The 22,876-nt window shown below is 34.6% G+C and overlaps 1 protein-coding gene across 3 annotated transcripts in view; it reads left to right on the top strand.

Moving 5' to 3' along the window:
* LOC107678849 (protein FAM184A-like) overlaps positions 1-22,876 on the top strand; it is a 156,372-nt gene that overhangs the window by 51,428 nt on the left and 82,068 nt on the right. For all 3 annotated transcript variants that reach the window (XM_016474273.1, XM_016474274.1, XM_016474275.1), the window contains 5 exons: positions 1,845-2,276; positions 4,849-5,271; positions 8,458-8,593; positions 11,672-11,853; positions 16,491-16,676. In XM_016474273.1, coding sequence (XP_016329759.1) covers positions 1,845-2,276; positions 4,849-5,271; positions 8,458-8,593; positions 11,672-11,853; positions 16,491-16,676 — 1,359 coding nt within the window. The remainder of the gene's footprint in view (positions 1-1,844; positions 2,277-4,848; positions 5,272-8,457; positions 8,594-11,671; positions 11,854-16,490; positions 16,677-22,876) is intronic.

Genomic DNA, 22,876 nt, shown 5'->3' with positions numbered 1-22,876 from the left:
TTGTGTTACTCCATAATGATGTTCTATTTGAGGGCATTTGTAGTGTAGGTATAGAGCCCAAACATAACCTCAAGCCTAGGGGCCCCTGCCCTGTACATGCTAATTGCATAGGATAGCAAAATGAATATTTTTATTATTTTAAAGAGAAGAGAAACAATAATAATTATAATCATTATTTTGTTTTTGATAATTATTATTTTGTTGCTGATGTCAAAGGTAAAACATCCAAGCACGTGTAACTTTGTATAAGTAACCAAATTAGGCAGAGGACAACGTGAACAGGTTGAAGGGTTACTCCACCCCAAAATGAAAATTTTGTCAGTAATCACTTACCCCCATGTCGTTCAAAACCCGTAAAAGCTTCATTCGTCTTTGGAACACAATTTAAGATATTTTGGATGAAAACCGGGAGGCTTGTGACTGTCCCATTGACTGCCAAGTAAATAACACCGTCAAGGTCCAGAAAAGTATGAAAGACATTGTCAGAATAGTCCAGGGCTGTCCAAACTCGTTCCTGGAGGGCCGGTGTCCTGCAGAGTTTAGCGCACTGTCAAGGTCCAGAAAAGTATGAAAGACAGCCCTGGAATAGTCCATCTGCCATCAGTGGTTCAACAGTAACGTTATGAAGCGACGAGAATACTTTTTGTACGAGAAAAAAACAAAAATAACGACTTTATTCAACAATTCATCTCCTCTGTGTCTCGCCACAATCACCGTAGCTCCAATTTGGAGAATATCCGCTGAATGCAAACTGCGTATGCTATTCTGTGGCAGCCGCGACACAAGGATACGTTTTCTACGTGTATTTACGCTTTGATTTGAACGAAAACAGCGCGTCCGTGCAGTGCGGCTGACACAGAATAGCGTACGCTGCTTACGTCCAGTGGATATTCTCCAAAATGGCGCTACGGCGATGCGGCGAAACACAGAGGAGACGAATTGTTGAATAAAGTCGTTATTTTTGTTTTCTTCGCGTACAAAATGTATTGTCTTCGCTTCATAACGTTACAGTTGAACCACTGATGGCAGATGGACTATTCTGACAATGTCTTTCATACTTTTCTGGACCTTGACAGTGTAATTTACTTGGCAGTCAATGGGACAGTCACAAGCCTCCCGGTTTTCATCCAAAATATCTTAAATTGTGTTCCGAAGACGAACAAAGCTTTTACGGGTTTGGAACGACATGGGGGTAAGTGATTAATGACAAAATTTTCATTTTGGGGTGAAGTAACCCTTTGACTGACATACTTCATCTTCAAAAACCATGAATAAAAATATGCAAGGTGAATGAAAATATTACAAAGAAAATTGTTTGTTTTTGTGTAGTTTAATGTTTATACAGCTTATATCATGCTAATATTTTTCACATGTTGTCAAGCCTATTATTATTTTTTTGATGTGCAATTTTGGTACTTTTTGTGGTCACTTGATGTCAAATGTACACTTTACAACCACCACAGAATAAGTATAGCGAGAAACAGAAATGTTTTGTTGTAAATAAGGTGTTACCCTATAAATATAACATCTCAAAGTATAATGGAAAAGCTTTTCCCATTTATGGGAAATATCTTCTGGATTTAAAGGTCAGTCAATGAAAATGCATCAGCTCCTTGGTTTGGCTTTATATGTGTAATGCATTGAAAACAAACGCTCTAGATCAGCAAAACAGTGTTCACTTAACCTTTAACATTACGTTCTGTTCTGTGGCATTTTAATCTGTCATGGACTGAGCAAACACATATTCTTGTTTCCTAGAAGGATCTAGAAGATGATGCAACTATTATTTGATTTAACATATGAGTCTCATTTGCAATGAGTTCTCCATCCTTTCGCCTCTCCAGGTGATCTACGCCCTCAACACCAAGAATGACGAGCATGAGGCGGCCATCCAGACCCTGAAGGAGGCCCATGAGGAGGAGGTGCAGCAGATCCTCTCGGAAACGCGGGAGAAGATCATGCAGTACAAGAGCAAGATCAGCGACGAGATGGACTTGAAGCGGCGCATTCAGTCTCTGGAGGAGTCCATGGAGCTCCACGAGCGGATGAAGCGGCAGGCCCTGACGGAGTTCGAGACGTACCGCCAGCGGGTGGAGGACATGCAGCTGTGCACGGAGGCGCAGCACACGCAGCGCGTGGTCACCATGTCCCGCGAGGTGGAGGAAATGCGCCGCTCTTTCGAGGAGAAGCTCCGCTCCTTTGGACAGTTGCAGTCCCAGTTTGAGCAGGAAAAACAGCAGGCTCTTGAGGAGCTACATGCCGCACATCGGCAGGAGGTGCGTCTACCAGTTTTTGTGGTTACATGTAAAAATGTAGGTCTATCCAAGGGCAAAATCGAATTCCCATTTTTAGGATTAAAAAAAGATGTGATTTTAAATGTGATTTAAAAAAATCCAGGTTTGTAGGGCTTCACAATTTGGCCAGACTTTTGTGATTATATATCAGTATGACTATAAAATAGTACTACTACTAATTTATTATTATTATTATTATTATTAAATGTAGCTATTTAACAATATTACTACTGTAATATTTAACTGTAAAATAAAAAATAAGTATTTAAAAATTATGTCATCATCATCATAACAACAATTTTACATTATAGTTGTGAACATACAGTACAATTAATAAACTTGAATATTTAAACTTAATATGTAATTCGTTAATATGTAAACGTAATATGTGACCCTGGACCACAAAACCAGTCATAAGGGTAAATTTTTCGAAATTGAGATGTATACATCATCTGAAAGCTGAATAAATAAGCTTTCCATTGATGTATGGTTTGTTAGGATAGGACCAAAATATTTGGCCGAGATACAACTATTTGAAAATCTGGAATCTGAGGGTGCAAAAAAATCTAAATACTGAGAAAATTGCCTTTAAAGTTGTCCAAATGAAGTTCTTAGCAATGCATATTTCTATTCAAAAATGTAGTTTTGACATATTTACGGTAGGAAATTTACAAAATATCTTCATGGAACATGATCTTTACTTAATATCCTAATGATTTTTGGCATAAAAGAAAAATTGATCATTTTGACCCATACAATGTTTTTTTGGCTATTCCTACAAATATACCCCAGCGACTTAAGACCGGTTTTGTGGTCCAGGGTCGCATTTCTTTCTTTCTTAATTTTCAGTTAAAGGTCCCATATTGTACACCTTTCTGGAGTTTGGACTGACTGTTTTGAAACTTATATGGTAGTTAAATAGCCCCTAGACCTCAGTAATCGTGAAAAAAACCAGGAACTTTCAGTTTTGACAATATGGGACCTTTAAATTATTAAACTTGCTGACTTTCAGAGTATGTGAGCGGAGCGGTGTAGAATTCACGTTAAACATATTTAGCTAGCTTGATACAGATGGATCACTCAAATCAGAAAGAATGTGAAGGTTATGATGATAGCAATGGACATGAGCGGGAAGTTATAGTTCTCAAGGAGTTTGTTTGTTCCTTCTAGATAGGCTACTGAATATTTTCTGGTGAAAGCATGATTTAAACAGGTACAGCACTTATTCACACACAATCGCTCTCTCAATAATGCATTCAAACAAATGTAATCTTACAGTGCTACTTCATCTGTACATCCGATTTCGAATGAGCAGAAATCTGTAAGAAATGCAGCGATCCGTAGATAAAATAACTGATGAAAACGTACTGTTATTTTCATCCTTCACAAACAAAATTTGCTTTGCAAAAAGCAACAATGATACCTTTTAATGCTGACAACCATGTAACATTGGCATGTGGTAGGAAAAAAGTTTGCACACTATGTTTCAAACAAGCCACTTTGAAACTATTCTCCTTGTATTTTATTTATTTTATTTTAATATATGTTATGAACAGAACTTCTGTGATATTTCAAAACATAATGAAATACTTTAGCCGTAATTTTCATCATGGAGCGAAGGTGGAGCGGTGTTTCTGATATCAGTGAGCGAGGAGTGGAGCGGGAGCAGGAAATGGTGAACCCGGAGCAGAGTGATTATTGAATGCTCGGAGGGGAAATTGTTGGCGCTCCTCTCCGCTCACATACTCTGAATTTGTGCTCATGCTCATTATATTCACTGTTGCCCAAAAATAAAGATTTTTGTTCTGAATATAAGAGGTTGACTAACTTACATTTGTAATTCACAAATAATTCAAGTCATGTGATAAAAATTACATAGTAAAATGAAAAACTCATGTTCCGCTTTAGGCTGTATTTATTCCATTATCAGATTGATTAATCTGGATGATTGTAAAGTCTATAGAAATATATTAAATTAATTTACCTCAAAGAATTCCAAACTTTAAAAAAATATATATTTATTTTAATTATTTATTTTAAATTTTTTTATTATTAAATGGTAGTAAAACAAAAATATGTTCAGAATTTTTTTATTTTATTTATTTATTTCTAAATTCTCATTTTTAAGATGGATTTATTTATATTTGGGTAAATTAGCTTAATAATTACTAATTTGCTTATCTGTTTTTGTTGATTAACATTACAGTTTTTACATGGATAGTACCTCTGGAGCAGCCTTGGTTTAAGTGCCATGGTCAAGGTCACAGTGGCCAAAGTTCATATACCGACCCTTGTGGGGTTTGAACCTTTAGTTTGCTAGCTTAGATCTTAAATCAAAGGCTACGCTACAGTAATGAAGTTTGTATTTGTCAAAATTCTGCCCTGACAACTGTACATTAAACATCAAATAACTGACAGTTAGCTGTAAATGTGTCATTCTCTGTAGCATTTTCATATTCAGTAACAGACAAATTGTTTGTGACTGGTTAGGAAGCAGCATTAGGAAGTGTTTTGCATCCATTTAAAAAAACTCAAATGAATGTTGTATTCACAGGTCCAAGAACTGCTTCGCTCACACCAAAGCCAGAATGCCAACTACAGCAAAGACCAAGAGAAACTGGGACAGCTTCACAAAGCGGAGGTGGATTCACTGACCGAAAGAGTTGAGGAACTGAAACAGGACAAGAAGCGTCTGGTGGAGGAGTACGAGGCCAAGCTAAATAAAGCCCAGGCTTTCTATGAACGGGAACTGGAGGCCATGAAGCGCACGCAGCAGATGACCGCAGAGAACCTGCTGGCCTGGAAGAAGACCGAAGCCGAGCTGAGGAAGGAGTTCCAGGCGCAGGAAGCGGCGCTGCAGAAGACTCTGGGGAAGCTGCGCAGTGAACTGCAGCGGGTGCAGGAGGAGGCCAGGGAGAGCAGGGAGAAATCCCACAAACTGCAGGCCTCCCTCATTGCTGCAGAGAGCAACATCAAGGTAAAGGCCACCAGATGCATCACATGTCCTTGTTTTTATTTTATTTTATTTCTTTCTTTTTTATTTATTTATTTTTTTTAATTACAAATTAAATGTAATAATTTAAAATTTACTTTCATTTAATGATATTGTTCACCCAAAAATGAACATTCTGTCATCATTTACTCACCCTGGTATGACTTTCTGGTCATACTTTAGTTTGGGGACCAATTTTCACTATTAACTAACTATTAACTATGACCTTTGCCTCAATAAACTCCTAATTTGCTACTTATTAATTGTTAGTAAAGTACTTGTTACATTTAGGTATGGGGTAGGATTAAGGGATCTAAAATATGTTCATGCAGAATAAGCCATTAATTTGTGCTTTATAAGTACTAATAAACATCCAATATGAAAGTAATATGCATGCTAATAAGCAACTAGTTAATAGTGAGAAGTGGTCCCAAAACAGAGGTGTTACCAACTTTCTTACTTTTGATATTTAGAAGATATATTGAAGTAAGTTTGTAATCACAGTTTCATTGACTTCCATTGTATTTTTCCATACATTCTTTAGTGGACATTTAATTTTATTTTATTTTGTTTTACAATAAAGTTGTTTATTGTAAAGCAACACTTTACAATAAAGTTGTTAACTGTATTTAATGCATTAACTAACATTAACTAACAGTGAGCAATACACATGTTGCAATATTTATTGATCTTTGTTAACTTAGTTAATTAAAATACAACTGTTCATTGTTAGTCCATGTTACCTCAGGTCTATTAATTAACATTAATAGATACAACTTTTAATTTTAATAATGTATTAGTAAATGTTGGAATCAACATTAACTAAGAGTGATAAATTCTTAAGTATTTTTCATTGTAGTTTATGTTACCTCATGGAGTTAACTAATGTTAACGAGTGTTACCTTACTGAATTAATTTTTTTATTAAACTCTGATTGGCTTTGTGCAGAATTTCACTTTCATAAAGAAAAGTACATTTGTTGATGCTTAAAACTTATGTTGCATATTTAATCTCATTTTATAATTAATCTAATGCGAATCATCTTATCTTAATAGTTGAAATGAGAGCAAAATTCACAACTCATTTCCTAACAGGTTCCTGGCCGCTCGTCTCAATTTTAATTAACTGCTCTACATGTTTTTTTCTTGTTGAATATCTTGTTTAAATGCATCACATTATGATACTAAAATGGGTTACAAATGCTGTTTGATGTTAATTTAAAAAATGTTTAATTTACAAGTCATTTACAAACACGTAAGAACAAATACAGTATTTCTTTAACCCTCTGCAGTGTATTTTAAATAATTAAAATGGCGAACACAGAAAATCATCGCAGTGAAAGTCAAACTACTGTAGTGTACTGTAGTGTAGTGGTTTCTCTGAACACATCAGATATTTCAGACATATTTACAGAAGAGACTTCAAACGCAGTGGCACACATCCTGAACTCTGAATTGTCTTTCAAATATCTTTGAAGAAAAAAGCCAGTCAGCCAGCATGGCCCTCCAAGGCATTTCTTGGACTTGTTTCTGAATGGAAGAACTGACAAAATGTAATTTATGGGTGTCATCAAAAGATCCATGCTTGGCTTGATTTATAATATGGTCGTTCAATTGAACAATGATGGCCAGTTTAATATTATGTTTGTCTTACGTAAATTCTTGCTTTTATGACACATTATAATGGCTATTTAATAGCACTGTGCTGAGCCTCTTTAGCTCCACACACACACACAGAGAGCAGATCTTTAATGGAATCGATCTTTAGTCACTGTGACATTTTCAGACTGGAGCTCATAATGATCTGTCTCCCTGGGGTCTGTGCTAGTTTTTGTTAATCTTTGCTGATCAAATGCTGAATTACTCAGGTGAGAGATCCACGTCACATACTTGGAGCATTTAGTATAAACAAAAAGAAGTCAAATCATTGAAGTCAGACCCAAATATCCGAGGTCAAATAGCCTGCAGTCACAATTTGGCAAATCAGACATTCTTCAATCAAAGACCATTTAGATTCCCCAGGTGCTGATTTTCACCCAATTACATGCTGCTGTTTTCCAGATGAGACTCCTGTCACCTTATTAAAAGATTTCACTGGTCATTTTACAAGGGCATTTTTAGGATAGCACCAGACATTGCTTCAAAAAATACAATTAAGAATACAGTAAAAGCAATACTATTATACTATAATAATAAATACAAGAAAATTATAACAATTTAAAGCAATAGTCTTTAAAGGGGTGGTTGACTGTTGATTGGCTGAACCGCCCGCCCTCTAGTGCACGTCTAAGCGTCCCGCCCCTCAGCTGCATGTGCTCTGGTTGTATTGTAAACAATGGACCCTTTTCACAAGACTGTATTGATGCGTTTAACGGTCACCAGCATCGTAAATCCTCGAAAGTTTTTCATATTAGTATTTAAAAAAAAAAAAATGTATGTACATTTATAACACTATTCTTTGTATTATATCACCTTTGCATCAAATTACAAAAAAACAGTTAACGCTAATGCGAGGGTGTTTCTAATGCATGGGATGGTAAATTTTACATCGTTCTCTCTTCTGACTCTCTCTTCTGACGTCCGACAAAAGGCCAATGGGAATTTTCCATTGGCTTTTGGATTATCGCAAAAAATAATGTATTTTTCATGTTGTGCATGTTCGTTCTATCAAAAAGTCTCTATATGTAGCATTACAATGCTGAAATTTTCCTACAAGTGGTTCGTTTCTTTCTCTTTGTGCTGTCTTTGCTCTAAGAAGAACAAAATACATTGAATGAATTCATTCAGTGGAAAAGTCGATGATTTGAAAAATTGAACATGAGCTCCACAATGGTGGAAGTGAAGGAAAAAGTTAGCGAGACAATGAGCGATGGAAGCCGAGAGAAGTTCTTTTAGAAGGCGACGGAGGAGAGAGCAGAGATGAAAGGGAGAAAGAGCTAATGTGTACATGCACGATTAATGAGGATGAATTTGAGAACAGAGGAGACAGTGTGAGAGGAGCAAAAATGGAAAAAGTGACATGAGTGAAAGAGAGAGCGAGCCAAAGCAAGAAACCTCATGATGGTTAAATATAGAGAGGCAGCTCTCAGTAATGAACAGAGAGATAGAGAGGTTTATGTGAAGTGTTTTGGTCGTTTTGTTGATTGATTTGTGTGTGTGTTTGTGTCTGCAGGAGCTGGATAAACAGTTGGAGGAGGTGACTAAGGACACGGAGATCGTGGAAATCAGGCAGAGGGAGGCCGAGTGTGAGCTGGAGGCGTCCAGAGACCGAGTGCAGCAGCAGGCCACAGAGATCCTGCTCAAAGCCAGTGAGATACGCACATGCTCTCCCATCACCTCTGTTCACAGTCAACTGTTCAATCCCACTCCGCTCACTTTCATTGATTCATCCTTCTACACTGCTTTAGGCTACTAATCCATTACCTGCATGCACAGCAGGATTGTGCGAGATTCAGAATTAAATGCAGAGTGCCTTCAGGTTCCGACTGATCTTCTCCCTTTGAATTGAATTTAAACAGGATACAGAACTGTAATTTAAATAAAAATGTAAAATTATTTTTAAATAATTTGAAGTAAAATTAAATGAACTTCATAGAGGTTAACAGTTTGTATAGTTTCTAAGAATACACGCATCTTTATTAGTCATGTTTTTTAAAATTATTATTATTGTCATTTTTTATATTACAATTATTATTATTATTAATATTACAAATAAATGTTTGAAGTTTATGCACTAAAATAATTGTAACTATTTTTGAGGTTAACATCTATCATCATCATTATCATCCTCATCATCATCAATATTGCAAATTAATTTTTGAAATGCATGGGTTAAAATAACTGCAACTGTTTTTTTAGGTTAAAATCTGTTGTAGCTTTACAGATAAGACCTGATTCAGTTTTTATTTTTATTAATCTAATTGTTCAGGAATTTCAGGATGTAGGTTTTAGATCCTTATTTTTTTTAATACATTTTTCTTTGGCATATTCAAATCTAAACAACTGACTATTGGCTAGTGATATTTAAAGGGGAAAAAAGCTAAACTAATTATTGGCATGTAATTGGGTAAAATTAAATGAAATTCACATACTTTAACTGTTGTTTGTATAGTTTTTAATAATACATGCATTTTTATTAAGCATGTATTTTTTAATTATTGTTGCTGTTGCTGCTGTTATATTTATATCTTAATATAAATAATTATTATTAATATTACAAATCATTTTTTTTAAGTCCATGGGTTAAAATAATGACTAATTATTATAATAAACTACTTTTTGAGGTTAAATTCTATTGTCACTCGCCTTATAGATTAAAACCTGATTCAGCTAAAAAGACTTACCACTTTTTTTCCTCAATGGAAAGCATATTTACAGGGGTTCCCTGTCCCCTATATATTGCCATTCACTGTACAGAAAATACAAATTCTGTGGACAAGTGACCAATTTCAGCCGCGGCTTCAGCGTCTATTTTATAGTGTAGGGGGCGGGCACTTCGGATTCTAGAGAGCATTTGATTGGACAGAAAGTTTGATGAGAAGCTGAAGTACGATGTGACATCAAAAAAATCGTTGAGCCGTTTTGGCGGAAGTGATGAACTGCAAGCTTTGAATGCTTATATCTTCTAAATGCGAATTTTGTCACTGTTTTGGAGCACACTGCCTTATAGATAACCTTAAGAATAACATATTGATACTAACACCCAAAAAAACTCAGATTAGAGACAGTTCCAGCTGCAAGGCACCATTGCTGTTGACAGAAAAGTTTGGGGTGACGGATCAGCTCCTGGTATCCTGGCAACAGCAGCTGTGTGTCCTAGCCGTGTTTATCGCCCACATTCTGGAATGTTCCCTGAGGGAGGCAGAGCCCAGCTGGGTCTGTCACACCTAAATGCCAAACACACTTCTGATCTTTTATCTGGGAGAAACAATAGGTGTTTAAGCACTGGATTCACACTCCGTGTTTGTGTTTATGTGCTTTGTGCACTGCATTAATGAATTTAACATGAAGTAGAAGCCATTATCTGAGACTTTTATCCAGGCTTGAACTCCAGATAGAGCATGCATTGACCACCAGGCCGTATCACTGACAAGTGCATTTCTTTTTAAACGTTTGTAGTGAGAAAAAGTGCAGATATCAGTAACTGTAATGTAATTAACCTAAATTAAACACAGCTTTTTATTAGTATAATAGACAAGAAATTGCAGAAACACTTAACTAGTACCAGAACAATCAAGGACACTCAAAAACTATTCAAATTTCCACAATGCAATGCACCCAGCCTGACCATCCATTTCCAGTGTAACAAAACCTAAAACCCAATATTAATATCAACCTTTAACTCTTTTTTTCTGTTATTTTAGTATTATATAACATTTATTCATATTTTAAATGTGATTTTATTTTTAGTTTTCATTTTCATTTAAGTTTAGGTTTTTGAGTTTTACTAATTTTCTTGTGCTTTTGTCATTTTTTTAAATTATTTTTTTCTATTTTTACATATTTTATTTAAGCTTTCATTTATTTTTATTTCAGTTTTAGTAATTTTAGTGCTTCAACTTGTACAAAACTCAGAAATGGAACTCAGAAATGGAATTCTGAAATGCTGCCTTAACTTTTTATTATAGTGTTATTATAGTATTCATAAAATTTTTTTGAATTATCTTTTATTTTTATATTTTTAGTTTTCACTTTAATTATATTTTAAGTCTTTATGGTTTAGTAATTTTATGCACTTTTCTATTTTTTCTGTTTAGTTTTAATTTTTTTTTTATTTAAATGTTAGTTATTTTGGAACTTCAACATCAAAAATTTAAAATATTGTCTTGGCAATTACCTGAAATAAAGCAGTAAATAATAAATGTGAAGCTTTCTTTGAATATTTATATTTTATTGTATTTAATTTCAGCTTTATTTCAATTAACAAAAAGGATTTAACTGTTCAAGTTTTAGACAAAAATGCTGCTTTCTTTGATTGCCAAATATATATATATATATATTTAATTAGAATTAGAAATGCTAAATAACCATTTTTATTTCTGAGGTGACAGCTGAAATTCCCGAATTAAACATGCAGCATAATTTACTCTTCTATACTGTTCAACATACTATATTTAATAAATAATATGCAGTCTACTGTACTGTGCAGTATGCAGTAAGCGTGCTATTATTCTATTATTAACATAGCCATAGGCAGATCTTCAAGACACATTAAATCTAGTGAAGAGTAGGCAAACTGTTGAACACTGCTGGTGATAGTTGAGGTTTATTTGTAGCGTTCAGGTTCACAGTATTGACAGTTGGAAAGGATCTCTGACTCTGTCTGCTCTCTGTGTTAGATGACATTCAAAGCATTGACCCTCCTCGGCTTTCTCTCTGCCGTCCAGGTCAGATCGGAAGCCTGCAGGCCACCCAGATGACTCACGAGGCGGTCATTCGGGATCTGGAATCGGAAAAATCTCGTCTGAAGGACAAGGTGTTGCGTCTGGAGGAGGATCGAGGGGTGCTGCAGAAGAAATGTCAGACGCTGGACGAGAGGCAGAGACAGCAGATCCTCTCCCTAGAGAAGGTACGGATCAATCCCATTCAGTTTACTGAATATGGATCAGATTAGGGTCCGCTGGGAGTGTTTGGACACTTTGTATCACAACCAACTTTTTTTTAGGATTCTTTGGACACTTTCTGGTTGTCAAAAATCATGACGCTAGTTGGTTCTATACAGAATAAATGACTCCGATAACTAAAGTTAAAAAAAGCTTTAGCAGTTTTTTTTTTCAGATGCCACTTGGTTTTATATCTAATCAGTGCCATTTTTAGTGTCCAGATATTTTTGGGCGGCATGGTTTGTATTGTACTATATAAAGAACAATTTAGAAGAACAGTTTTCTATTCCAGTGTATTTTAAAATATAATTAATTTTTTTGATGGCAAAGCTGAATTTCCAGCATCATTACTCCAGTCTTCAGTGTCACATGATCCTTCAGAAATTATTCTAATATGCTGATTTGCTACTCAATAATTGTTTTTAGAAATATTTGGATACTTTCGGTTGTCAAACATCACAAGCACGATGCTGGTTGGTTTTATACTGTACAAATTGAAGTTAAGAAAAGCTCTAGCAACATTTTTTAATTATCACTACATTTTATTATATATAATATAATATATTATTACTTTCATTTTTAAAATATTTTATACCAATTCAATTATGTGTTTTGAGGGCACAATTTATTGCACCATATAAAAAATAAAAAAATTTTAAAAGAGCTGTTTTCTATTTGAATATATTTTAAAATGTAATTTATTCCTGTGATGGCAAAGTTGAATTTTCAGCATCATTACTCCAGTATTCAGAAATCATTCTAATATGCTGATTTGGTGCTAACAAACATTTTTTCTTATTATTATCAGGAAACCATTATACTTTTTTTGGATTCTTTGGAAACTTTCTGGTTGCTCTAGCAGCAGTTTGTGGAAATGCCACTTTTTTTTATATTTTATATCTAATGCAATGACATTTTTAAGTGTCCAAATATTTTTTGTGGGCACAGTTTGTACTGCACCATAAGATCTTGAAGCCTGGTTGGTGTGTCTAAGAGATGGAGTGAGGAAAAACAGCTCAAGTTTGCAGAATCTGTCTGTATGTAGCTTAAACATCAGTCTTCTGCAGAAACATTTATTTCACATGAGTTCCTCTGAGACGTCATTAGCTTAAGATTTAAGCATATACAAGCCCATCTCTCATGTTAAACACTGGCTGCTTTATCACAGCCAAATCTAGACCCCTATGTTTAATTCAAAATGCTCCATCCTCACTGCAGAGAGCTCGAGACCTCAGAAAATGTCTCTTTGTGGACGGCCGGTTTGATTGAAAGGGAATTCTTATTTCTCAGTGGTTTCACTCAGCCTGGCAATCATTTTTCTTGTGCGGAGACAGCATGGCTATTTATTTGAATCGCTACAGTATGGCATTTCGTGCTCTTTTCACGCAACAATCTGCTCTAGCAGTTTGGCTTTTTGGCTGTCTTGTCGCATTTAGGTTTGTCTTCCATTATTAATACATTGAGAGCCCCAATAAACAGATTGTGGGAATGTGGGCTTGTTTCTGCTCCAGAAATATCCCTCTCAGCAGTTTTACTTGTAGACTTTGGGAAACTTTTAAAAAGCTGTGGCGCAGTCCGTCATGTGACACATTGCGAAGGCATTACCCTTCTTTCTTCCCAATAGCTTCCTGTCAATCTCCACTGTTTTGGCTAAGAAAGAAGGCAAAAGCTCAATGAAAATTTAAGCTGAATTTTTTATTTACAGCTTCAGTAAAGGCCATGAAACAAGAGAACAGCCTCACAGAGGAGTATTCCATGTACATGTACACACACTATTGTTCTAAATAAATAAATGGTGGGTAGTACTGTACTGTATATAATATTCCTATTTTTGTTTCTCTATGTTTCCATTTCCAAGAGTACCATTTGCTGGAGTATCAAAAACTGCTTTGAGTTAACTACTGTACTATAGGGATGGATGACAAGTGTCCAACAACTGCCTAGTTGATTAGTAAAATCAACTAATTATGTATTTTTGATTTATTTGTTTGTTTATTTTTACATTTTATTTGTATTTTATTTTTTGTCATGGTAAAAATAAACTCAAAACATCTCTCAACACTCAGAAAATATTTGTCTTATTTTAAGATGTATGTATTTGAATTGCATTGAATTTGAATTCAATTTTAATCCATTTGGATTGCAAGTTTTAACATAAACTAATATTTCAAACTAACTTCATATGATGCATATTTGTCAGTCATAAAATAAATGAACGGGTAAGATTTCTGCACTTAAAAAAAGTATTTATTTGTTTGTTTGTTTTTACATTTTATATTTATTTTATTGATTTTTTTTGTCAAGGTAAAAATCAACTCAAAAACATCTCTCAACACTCAAAAGATATTTGTCTTATTGTGGGATTTATGTATTTGAATTGCACTGAATTTGAATATCATCCATTTGGATTACAAGTTTTAACATGAACTAATGTTTCAAACTAACTTCATATGATACATATTTGTCAGTCATAAAACAAATAAAACGGGAAAGATTTCTGCACTCCAAAAATTGAATTAAATCAAATAAAATTAAACATGGCATTATTTATTTGTAAATATTTTCATCTATTTGATTTTATTGAAATAATCATATTTTGATGCAAATTTATTCAGTTAAAAAGTTTGAACAAATTATTATATGGCTAACAAAATTCAGTTAATATGTTAAAGATGCACTCTAAAAAATGCTGGGTTAAATACAACCCAGCGCTGGGTAAAATATGGACAAACCCAGCGATTGGGTTGTTTTCAACCAACAGTTGGGTTAAATGTTTAACCCAACATTCTGGGTAGTAACCCAAATGCTGGGTCAAAACAACCCAATTGCTGGGTTTGTCCATATTTTACCCAGCGCTGGGTTTTATTTAACCCAGCATTTTTTAGAGTGTGTAAAATCCAATTGCAATTCAAATACATAAAGCTTAAATGTAGGCCTAAATTAATTTTTTTATTATTATTATTATTTATTTTTTATTTTTTTCAGAAGACTCCTGTCGTCTATTTCCCTTGAGTTCCATTTAGCTGTTTTGGAAACACAAGACTGTGTCCTCTGTGAACATTAGCCTAATAAACACGTCAGAAGGGGCTCAGCTGAAACCAGCCTAAATTCAGCAATTCCCTAAAACCAACTTGTCAAAAAAAGTAGTGTGTAGAATATATAAAGTACCATGGTGTTATTGGTTCTCTCTTGTGCGTGGATTTCAGGATAATTCTCATTTGAAAAGGTCTCATCAAGCTTTCTCTCTGTTTCGTTCTGTCGCCCACATCACAGTTTGTTAGCAGCACAGCCTTGAGTTAGGTGTTACTATGACAACACTCACCAAATAGAGCGGGAATGCATTGTGGAGTGATTCACTCTGCCGACACTTCTGCTGGTCCTATAATGGGAAGTTTATGTACTTGCGGGCAGTTGCTTCACAGTGTCAGGGTGGGCTTTCAGCTTTCACTGTTATACTTTTAGATTGGATTCATAACATTTCTGAACAAGAGACAGTGTCCCTTATTGATGCCTGTTTGTGCTCTTTTCACAAACCATACTCAGACATACTTTCACTTTGCGTCATCTATGTGAAAGTGAAAAGGCCTTCATAATACTGGTCTACACTGATATTATTTTTTAAATAACATGGAATGAAAAGTATTTATCTAAAGGATATTAAATGATATATAAATTCCCCATGAAAACTTTCAAAACTCGTACTTCTCCATCCAAAAAATCTTTTGTTGAAACCAAAATGCAAAATAATGATCTTTAAAAAAGCATCATATGACCCCTTTAAAAACCATTACCTTTGTTGAATAAATTAGTAGCTGGCATTTTTTATTTTATTTTTTTTCAAAAGTAGTAGTCATTAAGGTCAGATATATGACATGAACACTACTGTTCAAGGGTTTGGGGTCAGTATTATTTATTTGTTTATTTATTTATTGAAAGAAATGACTACTTTTCAGCAAAGACACATTCAATTGATCAAAAGTGACAGTAAAGGCATTTATAATTTCTGTATCAAATAAATGCTGTTCTTCTTTGTTCAAAGAAAGAATCAAAGAATCCTGAAAAAATGTATCATGGTTTCCACAAAAATATTAAGCACTGTTATCGACATTAATGATAATAAATGTTTCTTGAGCAGCAAATCAGCATATTAGAATGATTTCTGAAGGATCATGTGACGCTTGATTTGACAAATTACTTTTTAAAATATATTGAAACTGAAAACAGGTTATTTTAAATTGTAATAATAATTCATAATATTACTGTTTTTTTTTTGTTTTTTTTTGGTCGGTCAAATAAATGTTGCCTTGATGAGCATAAGAGACATTTTTCAAAAACATTTAAAAAAAAAACAATTTTTTGAGCGATTGTGTAAAAAGTCATGTATATAGTAAATAGCATATTTAATATGGAAATAATAAATAATCAGAAACTGTATCTAGATTTAAGGGATAATAAATGCATACAAATGCATCAGATGGGTAATAATGAAATTTATGTGTTTAGAGCTTTTTTTTTTTCATATTTATATACAATATAAATAAATATATATAAGTATCAGACCATCTTTTAAATATATTTGTCTTTGATTTTTTTCCCTCAACAGTCACTTCGAGAGGAAAAGCAGATCTATGAGAAGGAGCTCATGAACTTGTGTGCCAAATATGAAGAGGACACTGCTCACTTTAAGGATTCCCACAGCCGGGCGCTGGACGAGCTCTCCAGGAAGCACCGGGCCGTTCTAGAAAACACCCAGAGCGTCTCCGAGAAAGAGAGGAACCGCCTCCTGTCCGTGAGTGAACTCTGTCACAACACCCACTGGCTGTCAGCCTGGGCCCACATACAACTTTCTAAAGACTCCATGAGCTGTCCTGTTGAGATATCAGCATGACTGCGCCTCACTCGTTAGCTTCAGACTGAAGAGTAGCTCGCTGTCTGGCGGCAGTCAGGAGGTGTCACCTTGAGAAAGAACAAGAAGTACCTTTGAGCGCAAGCGAAAGATCAGAGAGAACAATTGTTACAGGTTCAGGGTTGGAGGACATCATTATTTGACAAACCAGATTAAAAAAAACACATTTATTAGTATTTATTTACAAGCACACAAGAATCTGTCTGTTGCGATGATGATTAGGTACTGACATGATAGTAGAAACAAAATATTGTTGCTGTAGATGCTGTGATGCAAAGGTGTATGTTTTATACACTATTTATTTATTTATTCATTCATTCATTCACTCATTCTAGTGTTGTTAATTGTTGACAAACTTTTAAAATTGTTTTTAGAAATTGAAATAAAGCTGAAATAAAATAAAATAAAATTGTAATATTATATGAAAACCCCAAACGTAAACTTTTTTTTTTGAGAAAATTAGAAATGTTTCCTTGGAAATGAACTGTAAAAAATAAATGTAAATAAATTTAAGTTGAAATACTAAATTAACAATTAAACTTAAACATAATTAAATAATTAATATATAACAATAATAAATTAATAATAATAATAATAATAACAATAATAGAGAATATAATAAATATAATATAATAAAAGCTAAATAGAAATATTTATAAAAAAATGACAAAAGCACATGACAAAATTACTAAAACAAACTAAAATGAATATGGAAACTGAAAATATAGCAATTCTAATGAAGCTAATTCTAAAATATTAATAAATACTATAATATTATATGAATAATACTAAACTAGCACTGGCTAGAGTAGGTTAAACTTTTAGATTCATTCATTCATTTAATTTCAGTGTGGTTAATTAAAACCATTAAAAGTTGTTTTTGGTAATTGAAAGAAAGATTAAATCAAATATAAATATTAGATGCAAATATTTAAAATTAAAATTAAATGAAACCATAACGATAAAAGATTATTCAAAATATTAATAAATATGGAAATATTACATAAATAAAATAAAATAACATTGGGTAAACTGGTTTACACTTTCAGATTTATTGATTTAATTCGTTTATTTCTTTGATTTTGATTCATGTCAAACACATGAATTTGCAGCAAAAAAATTGATATATCAAAATATTAAATGCTAGTTTAATTGGACATCAACAACAAAGTAGAGGGAAGTGCATTTCCCTACCTTTTGAAGTTTTATTTCACTATCCTATCCATGTGGGTCCTCTTTGCACGTCTTAAATGTCAACTGCACCACTAGCCTAACATATCTTACACTTAAATAAATAACTACTAGTTGTTAAAAAGTTTTTTTCCCCGCCCTTTTGTCATGTCTTATCTTGCCTGGTGCACCAAGTGAACCAGAACTTCCAGTTCAAACAAAAAAAACAGGTGCATGATGCCTCTGAAAGCACCAGCTGATTTTCTAAAGAACTAGAGAATGAAAGTCACATGTGAATCTTTAAAAGATTCTCCAATGCAATCAGGCAATAAAACACTTTGGATTTGAATCATAACTATGTGTATGTGAACGAGAAAAAACGCTAAACCTACAGACAGTGAAAAAGGAGAAGCGCAGGTGCCTCAGCTCCAGGAGGTTTGTTAGAAAGGAAGAGTGCGGTACGCAGCTTGGCATCCATGCTTCGTTAGGCACAGCAGTGCAAATTCATTTCTCACACGCTCTCACCTCCGTCCTGCTCAAGGTGTCCCAGACAGGACATACTCACTCTTTATTGATTTAAAAATGAAAGTCATATCTGTTATTTCCCTCATCAGTGGAGACAGGCTGGTGAATGGCAAACGTCATGACTAAACTGTCTGTTTTGATTCCGCTAACTGATAGCATATGAAATAAAAGCATACAAAGCTGCACGGGATTGACTCAGTCGGAGCGCAATCTGTTACCCTCCCCCAAAATAGGCAGCTGCCAGCAGCCTGGCACATCCACATCCAAACGCTTCACAACTTCATCTTTTTGTAATTCTAGCTGAACGTCGCAGAGCAGCGGTGGGTTATTTCTCTGCCCGCAGTTATGGTGTTCCCAGGGTGGTGACCAAATTCTAATTGGAACTTATGTAGGAAGGATCGGTACTGTTTAGATTGTAAATTTTTATCCCGTTCTTAATGTTTTGCCATATGAAAAATGACATCATTTTTCAGTGTTTAGGTATTTATGAATGTAAGCAGTTTTAGGGTTTCATTTATAATTAAAATAACTATCATTCTCAAGTATTATTTTCTTTGTACAGAAAAAATTTAAAGGGATAGTTCTCCCAAAAATGAAAATTCTGTCATCATTTACTCACCCTCATGTCATTCCAAACCTGTATGAGTTGCTTTCTTATGTTGAACATAAAAGAAGATATTTTGAAGATTACTGGTAATCAAACAGTTGGTGGTTGCCATTGACTTCCATAGTAGGAAAAAAAATACTATGGAAGTCAATGGCAACCACCAACTGTTTGATTACCAGCAATCTTCAAAATATCTTCTTTTGTGTTCAACATAAGAAAGCAACTCATACAGGTTTGAAACGACATGAGGTTGAGTAAATGATGACAGAATTTTCATTTTTGGGTGAACTATCCCTTTAACGGAAAAAAACAATTAAACACTAATGTTTGAAAGCTCGGGGGCAGTGAGATCTTTTCATTTTAATGTTTTTTTTTTTAAGTCTTATGAGCTTACCAAGGCTGCATTTATTTAATAAAAAAAATACAGTACAACTAATAGTATGAAATATTACAGTTTAAAGTAACTATTTGGATATTATGGATATTTGGATTTTAGAAGGTTTTTAACATTTCAAAATTTATTCCTGTGGTCGCAAAGCACATTTTTCAGCATCATTACTCATTACTCAGGATCATTGTAATGTGCTGAAATGCAGAAACATTTATTATTACCAATGTTTAAAACTGTTGTGCTTCTTAACATGTTTTTGGAAACCATGATACATGTTTTTTGTTTTTTTTTCAGGATTCTTTAATGAACAGAAAGTAAAAAAAAGAAAAAATTTGAAATAAATCTTGTGTAACAATGTAAAAGTCACCTTTGATCAATTTAATGTGTACTTGCTGAATAAAGTAGTTTTGTTTTATTTTATTTCATTTTTTATTTTGATTAGATCAGAAAGGTTCCTTCTTTCAAGGGTATTTTGATTTTTTTTTAGGGTTTTTTTGTTTGTTTTTTTCTTAAAAAAAAAAAAAACACTTACTGATCCCATCCTGTTGATTGGTGGTGCATGTATAAATAATGTGCAATAATATGCAAATTAAATAAAAATTATTTATGCAAAAAATAATATTTAAAAATGTATACATTTAGAAATGTACAAGTGTAAAATGATCTTAATTTATACGGCATTAAACTGATTTCATAAAAAATCGCATAGTGTGTATGATGGTCGCAGACTGTTTTTAGCTTTAGACTATGATTCCATCCATTATTTTTTGAGCCGATTTTAGAACACACATTGTTTTCATTTGTCATGTGTCTTCTTACAACAAGGCACATGTTTCCGCATGAGTTTGTTGTGTTCGAACTACTGTTGTCAAACGTAATGGCCACGATACCAGTCGGTACTGTAATTTCAAAAACGTCCATTTCCCGCTAACATTTGAGCGCTGTTGAGCGGATTCTTAAATGCCGACCATTGGCCATAGTGTTCACGCGCTCAACAGATATGACAGTGATTGGCTACAATGATCATCGTTTCATGCTCTTCACCGAGCGCTCACACAGAAGCACACGGGAGCGTTTGAAAGCAGGCATCTGTCAGCGGATCCATCTATGTGCAGATACTGTATATTAGTGATCGGCTGACAGACGGTGCTTATTGTGGTCGCTACTTTTGACAACACTAGTTTGGACTGACTTGAAGGTCTGGTAGTGTGTGTTCCTTTCGTCTAGTTGTTGCCCAGTTTTTCCTGGGCAACTGTATAATGCCTTGTTTTAAAATCTTTTCAGATTTTAAAAGTCGTGTATTCCATCCTTAAGTCGGCAAGTGTATAATGCCTTGTTTTAAAATCTTTTCAGATTTTAAAAGTCGTGTATTCCATCCTTAAGTCGGCAAGTGTATAATGCCTTGTTTTAAAATCTTTTCAGATTTTAAAAGTCGTGTATTCCATCCTTAACAAGCTGAGCAGTGAGTTTCCACTTCTTCTCCACGCTTACAGAGATTAAACCTGCCCAAAGCCGGCCTGCTCCACCTTTAACACCTGCTGTCAAACCCGTATGACCCTTCAGCAAACCTTTGTGCTGGTGGACGTCGCCGGTTAATCACATTGCAGCATGGCCGTTTTGGGCTTATCGCACCGCTACCGTAGCGCCCGCCGCTCTCAGAAATGGAAATGCAGTTTGAAAAATTGAGGCGTGGATGAATAATCAATGAGAGTGGCCTCTGTTAGAGTGTGCCACTGACTCACTGCCTTGTACAGAAGCAGTGTGACGACTGCGCTGACGTCCTATTTTAGATGAAGCCTAGGGCCCTTCCTCTCTCTCTTTCTTTATCTTTCTTTTCCAGAGCGCGTTTGGTTTCTACTGTGTGTCCAAAGTGGGTTTGGTGACTCACTCCTCTGATGACAGACCCTCAGAGCATTAGAGGAACCTTTATTTTGGGAACCTCCACAGAGTAGAGCCGCTGTAAGCGAGCATGTATTTTATATTTTCTGGGAGGAATTTTATTTTATTTGACATGGATCACAGCATGGATCCATTTTCACCGTCATAACGCTCATCTTGTGTCACCGAGGCACAAATGAGACACTCAAGAGGTGCCATTTGCATATTTGTGTGGCTTCAATTAGGGATGGAGTGAATTCTGCACACATGCCGGCTATACTGAGCGCACGGCCCATTTGTTCGTCTGTGCTAACCATCAATCTTTTAAACAGGCTCTTTCTCCTCAAGGCCCACACGCCCACAAACGCACAGGCTTTTCACAGCGTGTTCCTTCAGGTGGTGTGTGTATGAATATGTGACGTGGATTGGATTCGATGTGGACTTCACTTTAATCAACATGGGCAAGGAGCTCACCGCTGCTCTTACAAGATAAGAGGAAGAGATGATCTCATCTCTTTCATCTTTAATTCGTCAGCATCTATCGCTCTCCACTTTTATGTTACCAATTTGGTTCATGCTTGCTGTTGTTTTAAGACATATCTTATCATGCATCAATGATATCTATCTATCTGTTTTCACCATTGATAATGATTATAAATATTTGAACTGTAATGTATATTTCTTTCATGCCTCTTTTTTATAGAAAGACAGACATAAGAAAAATACAGCTGAAACATTGAGTTAATGTGAGATATTCTAAATTTAGTCTGAAGTTGTTTGTGAAAAGCCAACATGAACTAAGACAGAAATGATCTACAAAAATGTAAACAGATTCTGTAAGCAGTTCAATTTGAATGAATTGCCGAATCTTAATTATTAAAGTTATAACAAGATGTATAACCAGAATATGGGAGGAATATGAAATTATTACTACCTTGCAAGTGCTATGATAAAACAGATTGTATCCTCGTCTGTGGAAGACAGGACACAGTGAAAAACTGCATTTCATTCTGTAAATGTCACAGGATGGCTATGATTAGTTTCTTATTATAATATTCCAGGAGAGCTCAGTAAAGCTCAAGAATCTTATGATGAATAAAATATAGCTATTAATTTCTTCCCATGCCTTGTTTTTGCATTGCAAATCTTGTCATCTTATTTCTGTCATGATTAAAGAAATAGTTCATCCAGTAATTAAACTTCTGTCGTTATTTGTGACCCTGGACCGCAAAACCAGTCTTAAGTCACTTGGGTATATTTGTAGCGATAGCCAAAAAAACATTGTACGGGTCAAAATTATCGATTTTTCTTTTATGCCAAAAATCATTAGGATATTAAGTAAAGATCATGTTCCATGAAGATATTTTGTACATTTCCTACCGTAAATGTATCAAAACTTGATTTTTGATTAGAAATATGCATTGCTAAGAACTTCATTTGAACAACTTTAAAGGTGATTTTCTCGATTTTCTTTTTTTGCACCCTCAGATTCCAGATTTTCAAGTAGTTGTA

This window comes from Sinocyclocheilus anshuiensis, unplaced genomic scaffold, assembly GCF_001515605.1.
Source record: "Sinocyclocheilus anshuiensis isolate Anshui unplaced genomic scaffold, SAMN03320099.WGS_v1.1 scaffold1049, whole genome shotgun sequence".
Taxonomy (NCBI): Eukaryota; Metazoa; Chordata; class Actinopteri; order Cypriniformes; family Cyprinidae; genus Sinocyclocheilus; species Sinocyclocheilus anshuiensis.
This window is presented reverse-complemented; position numbering and strand designations above follow the sequence as displayed.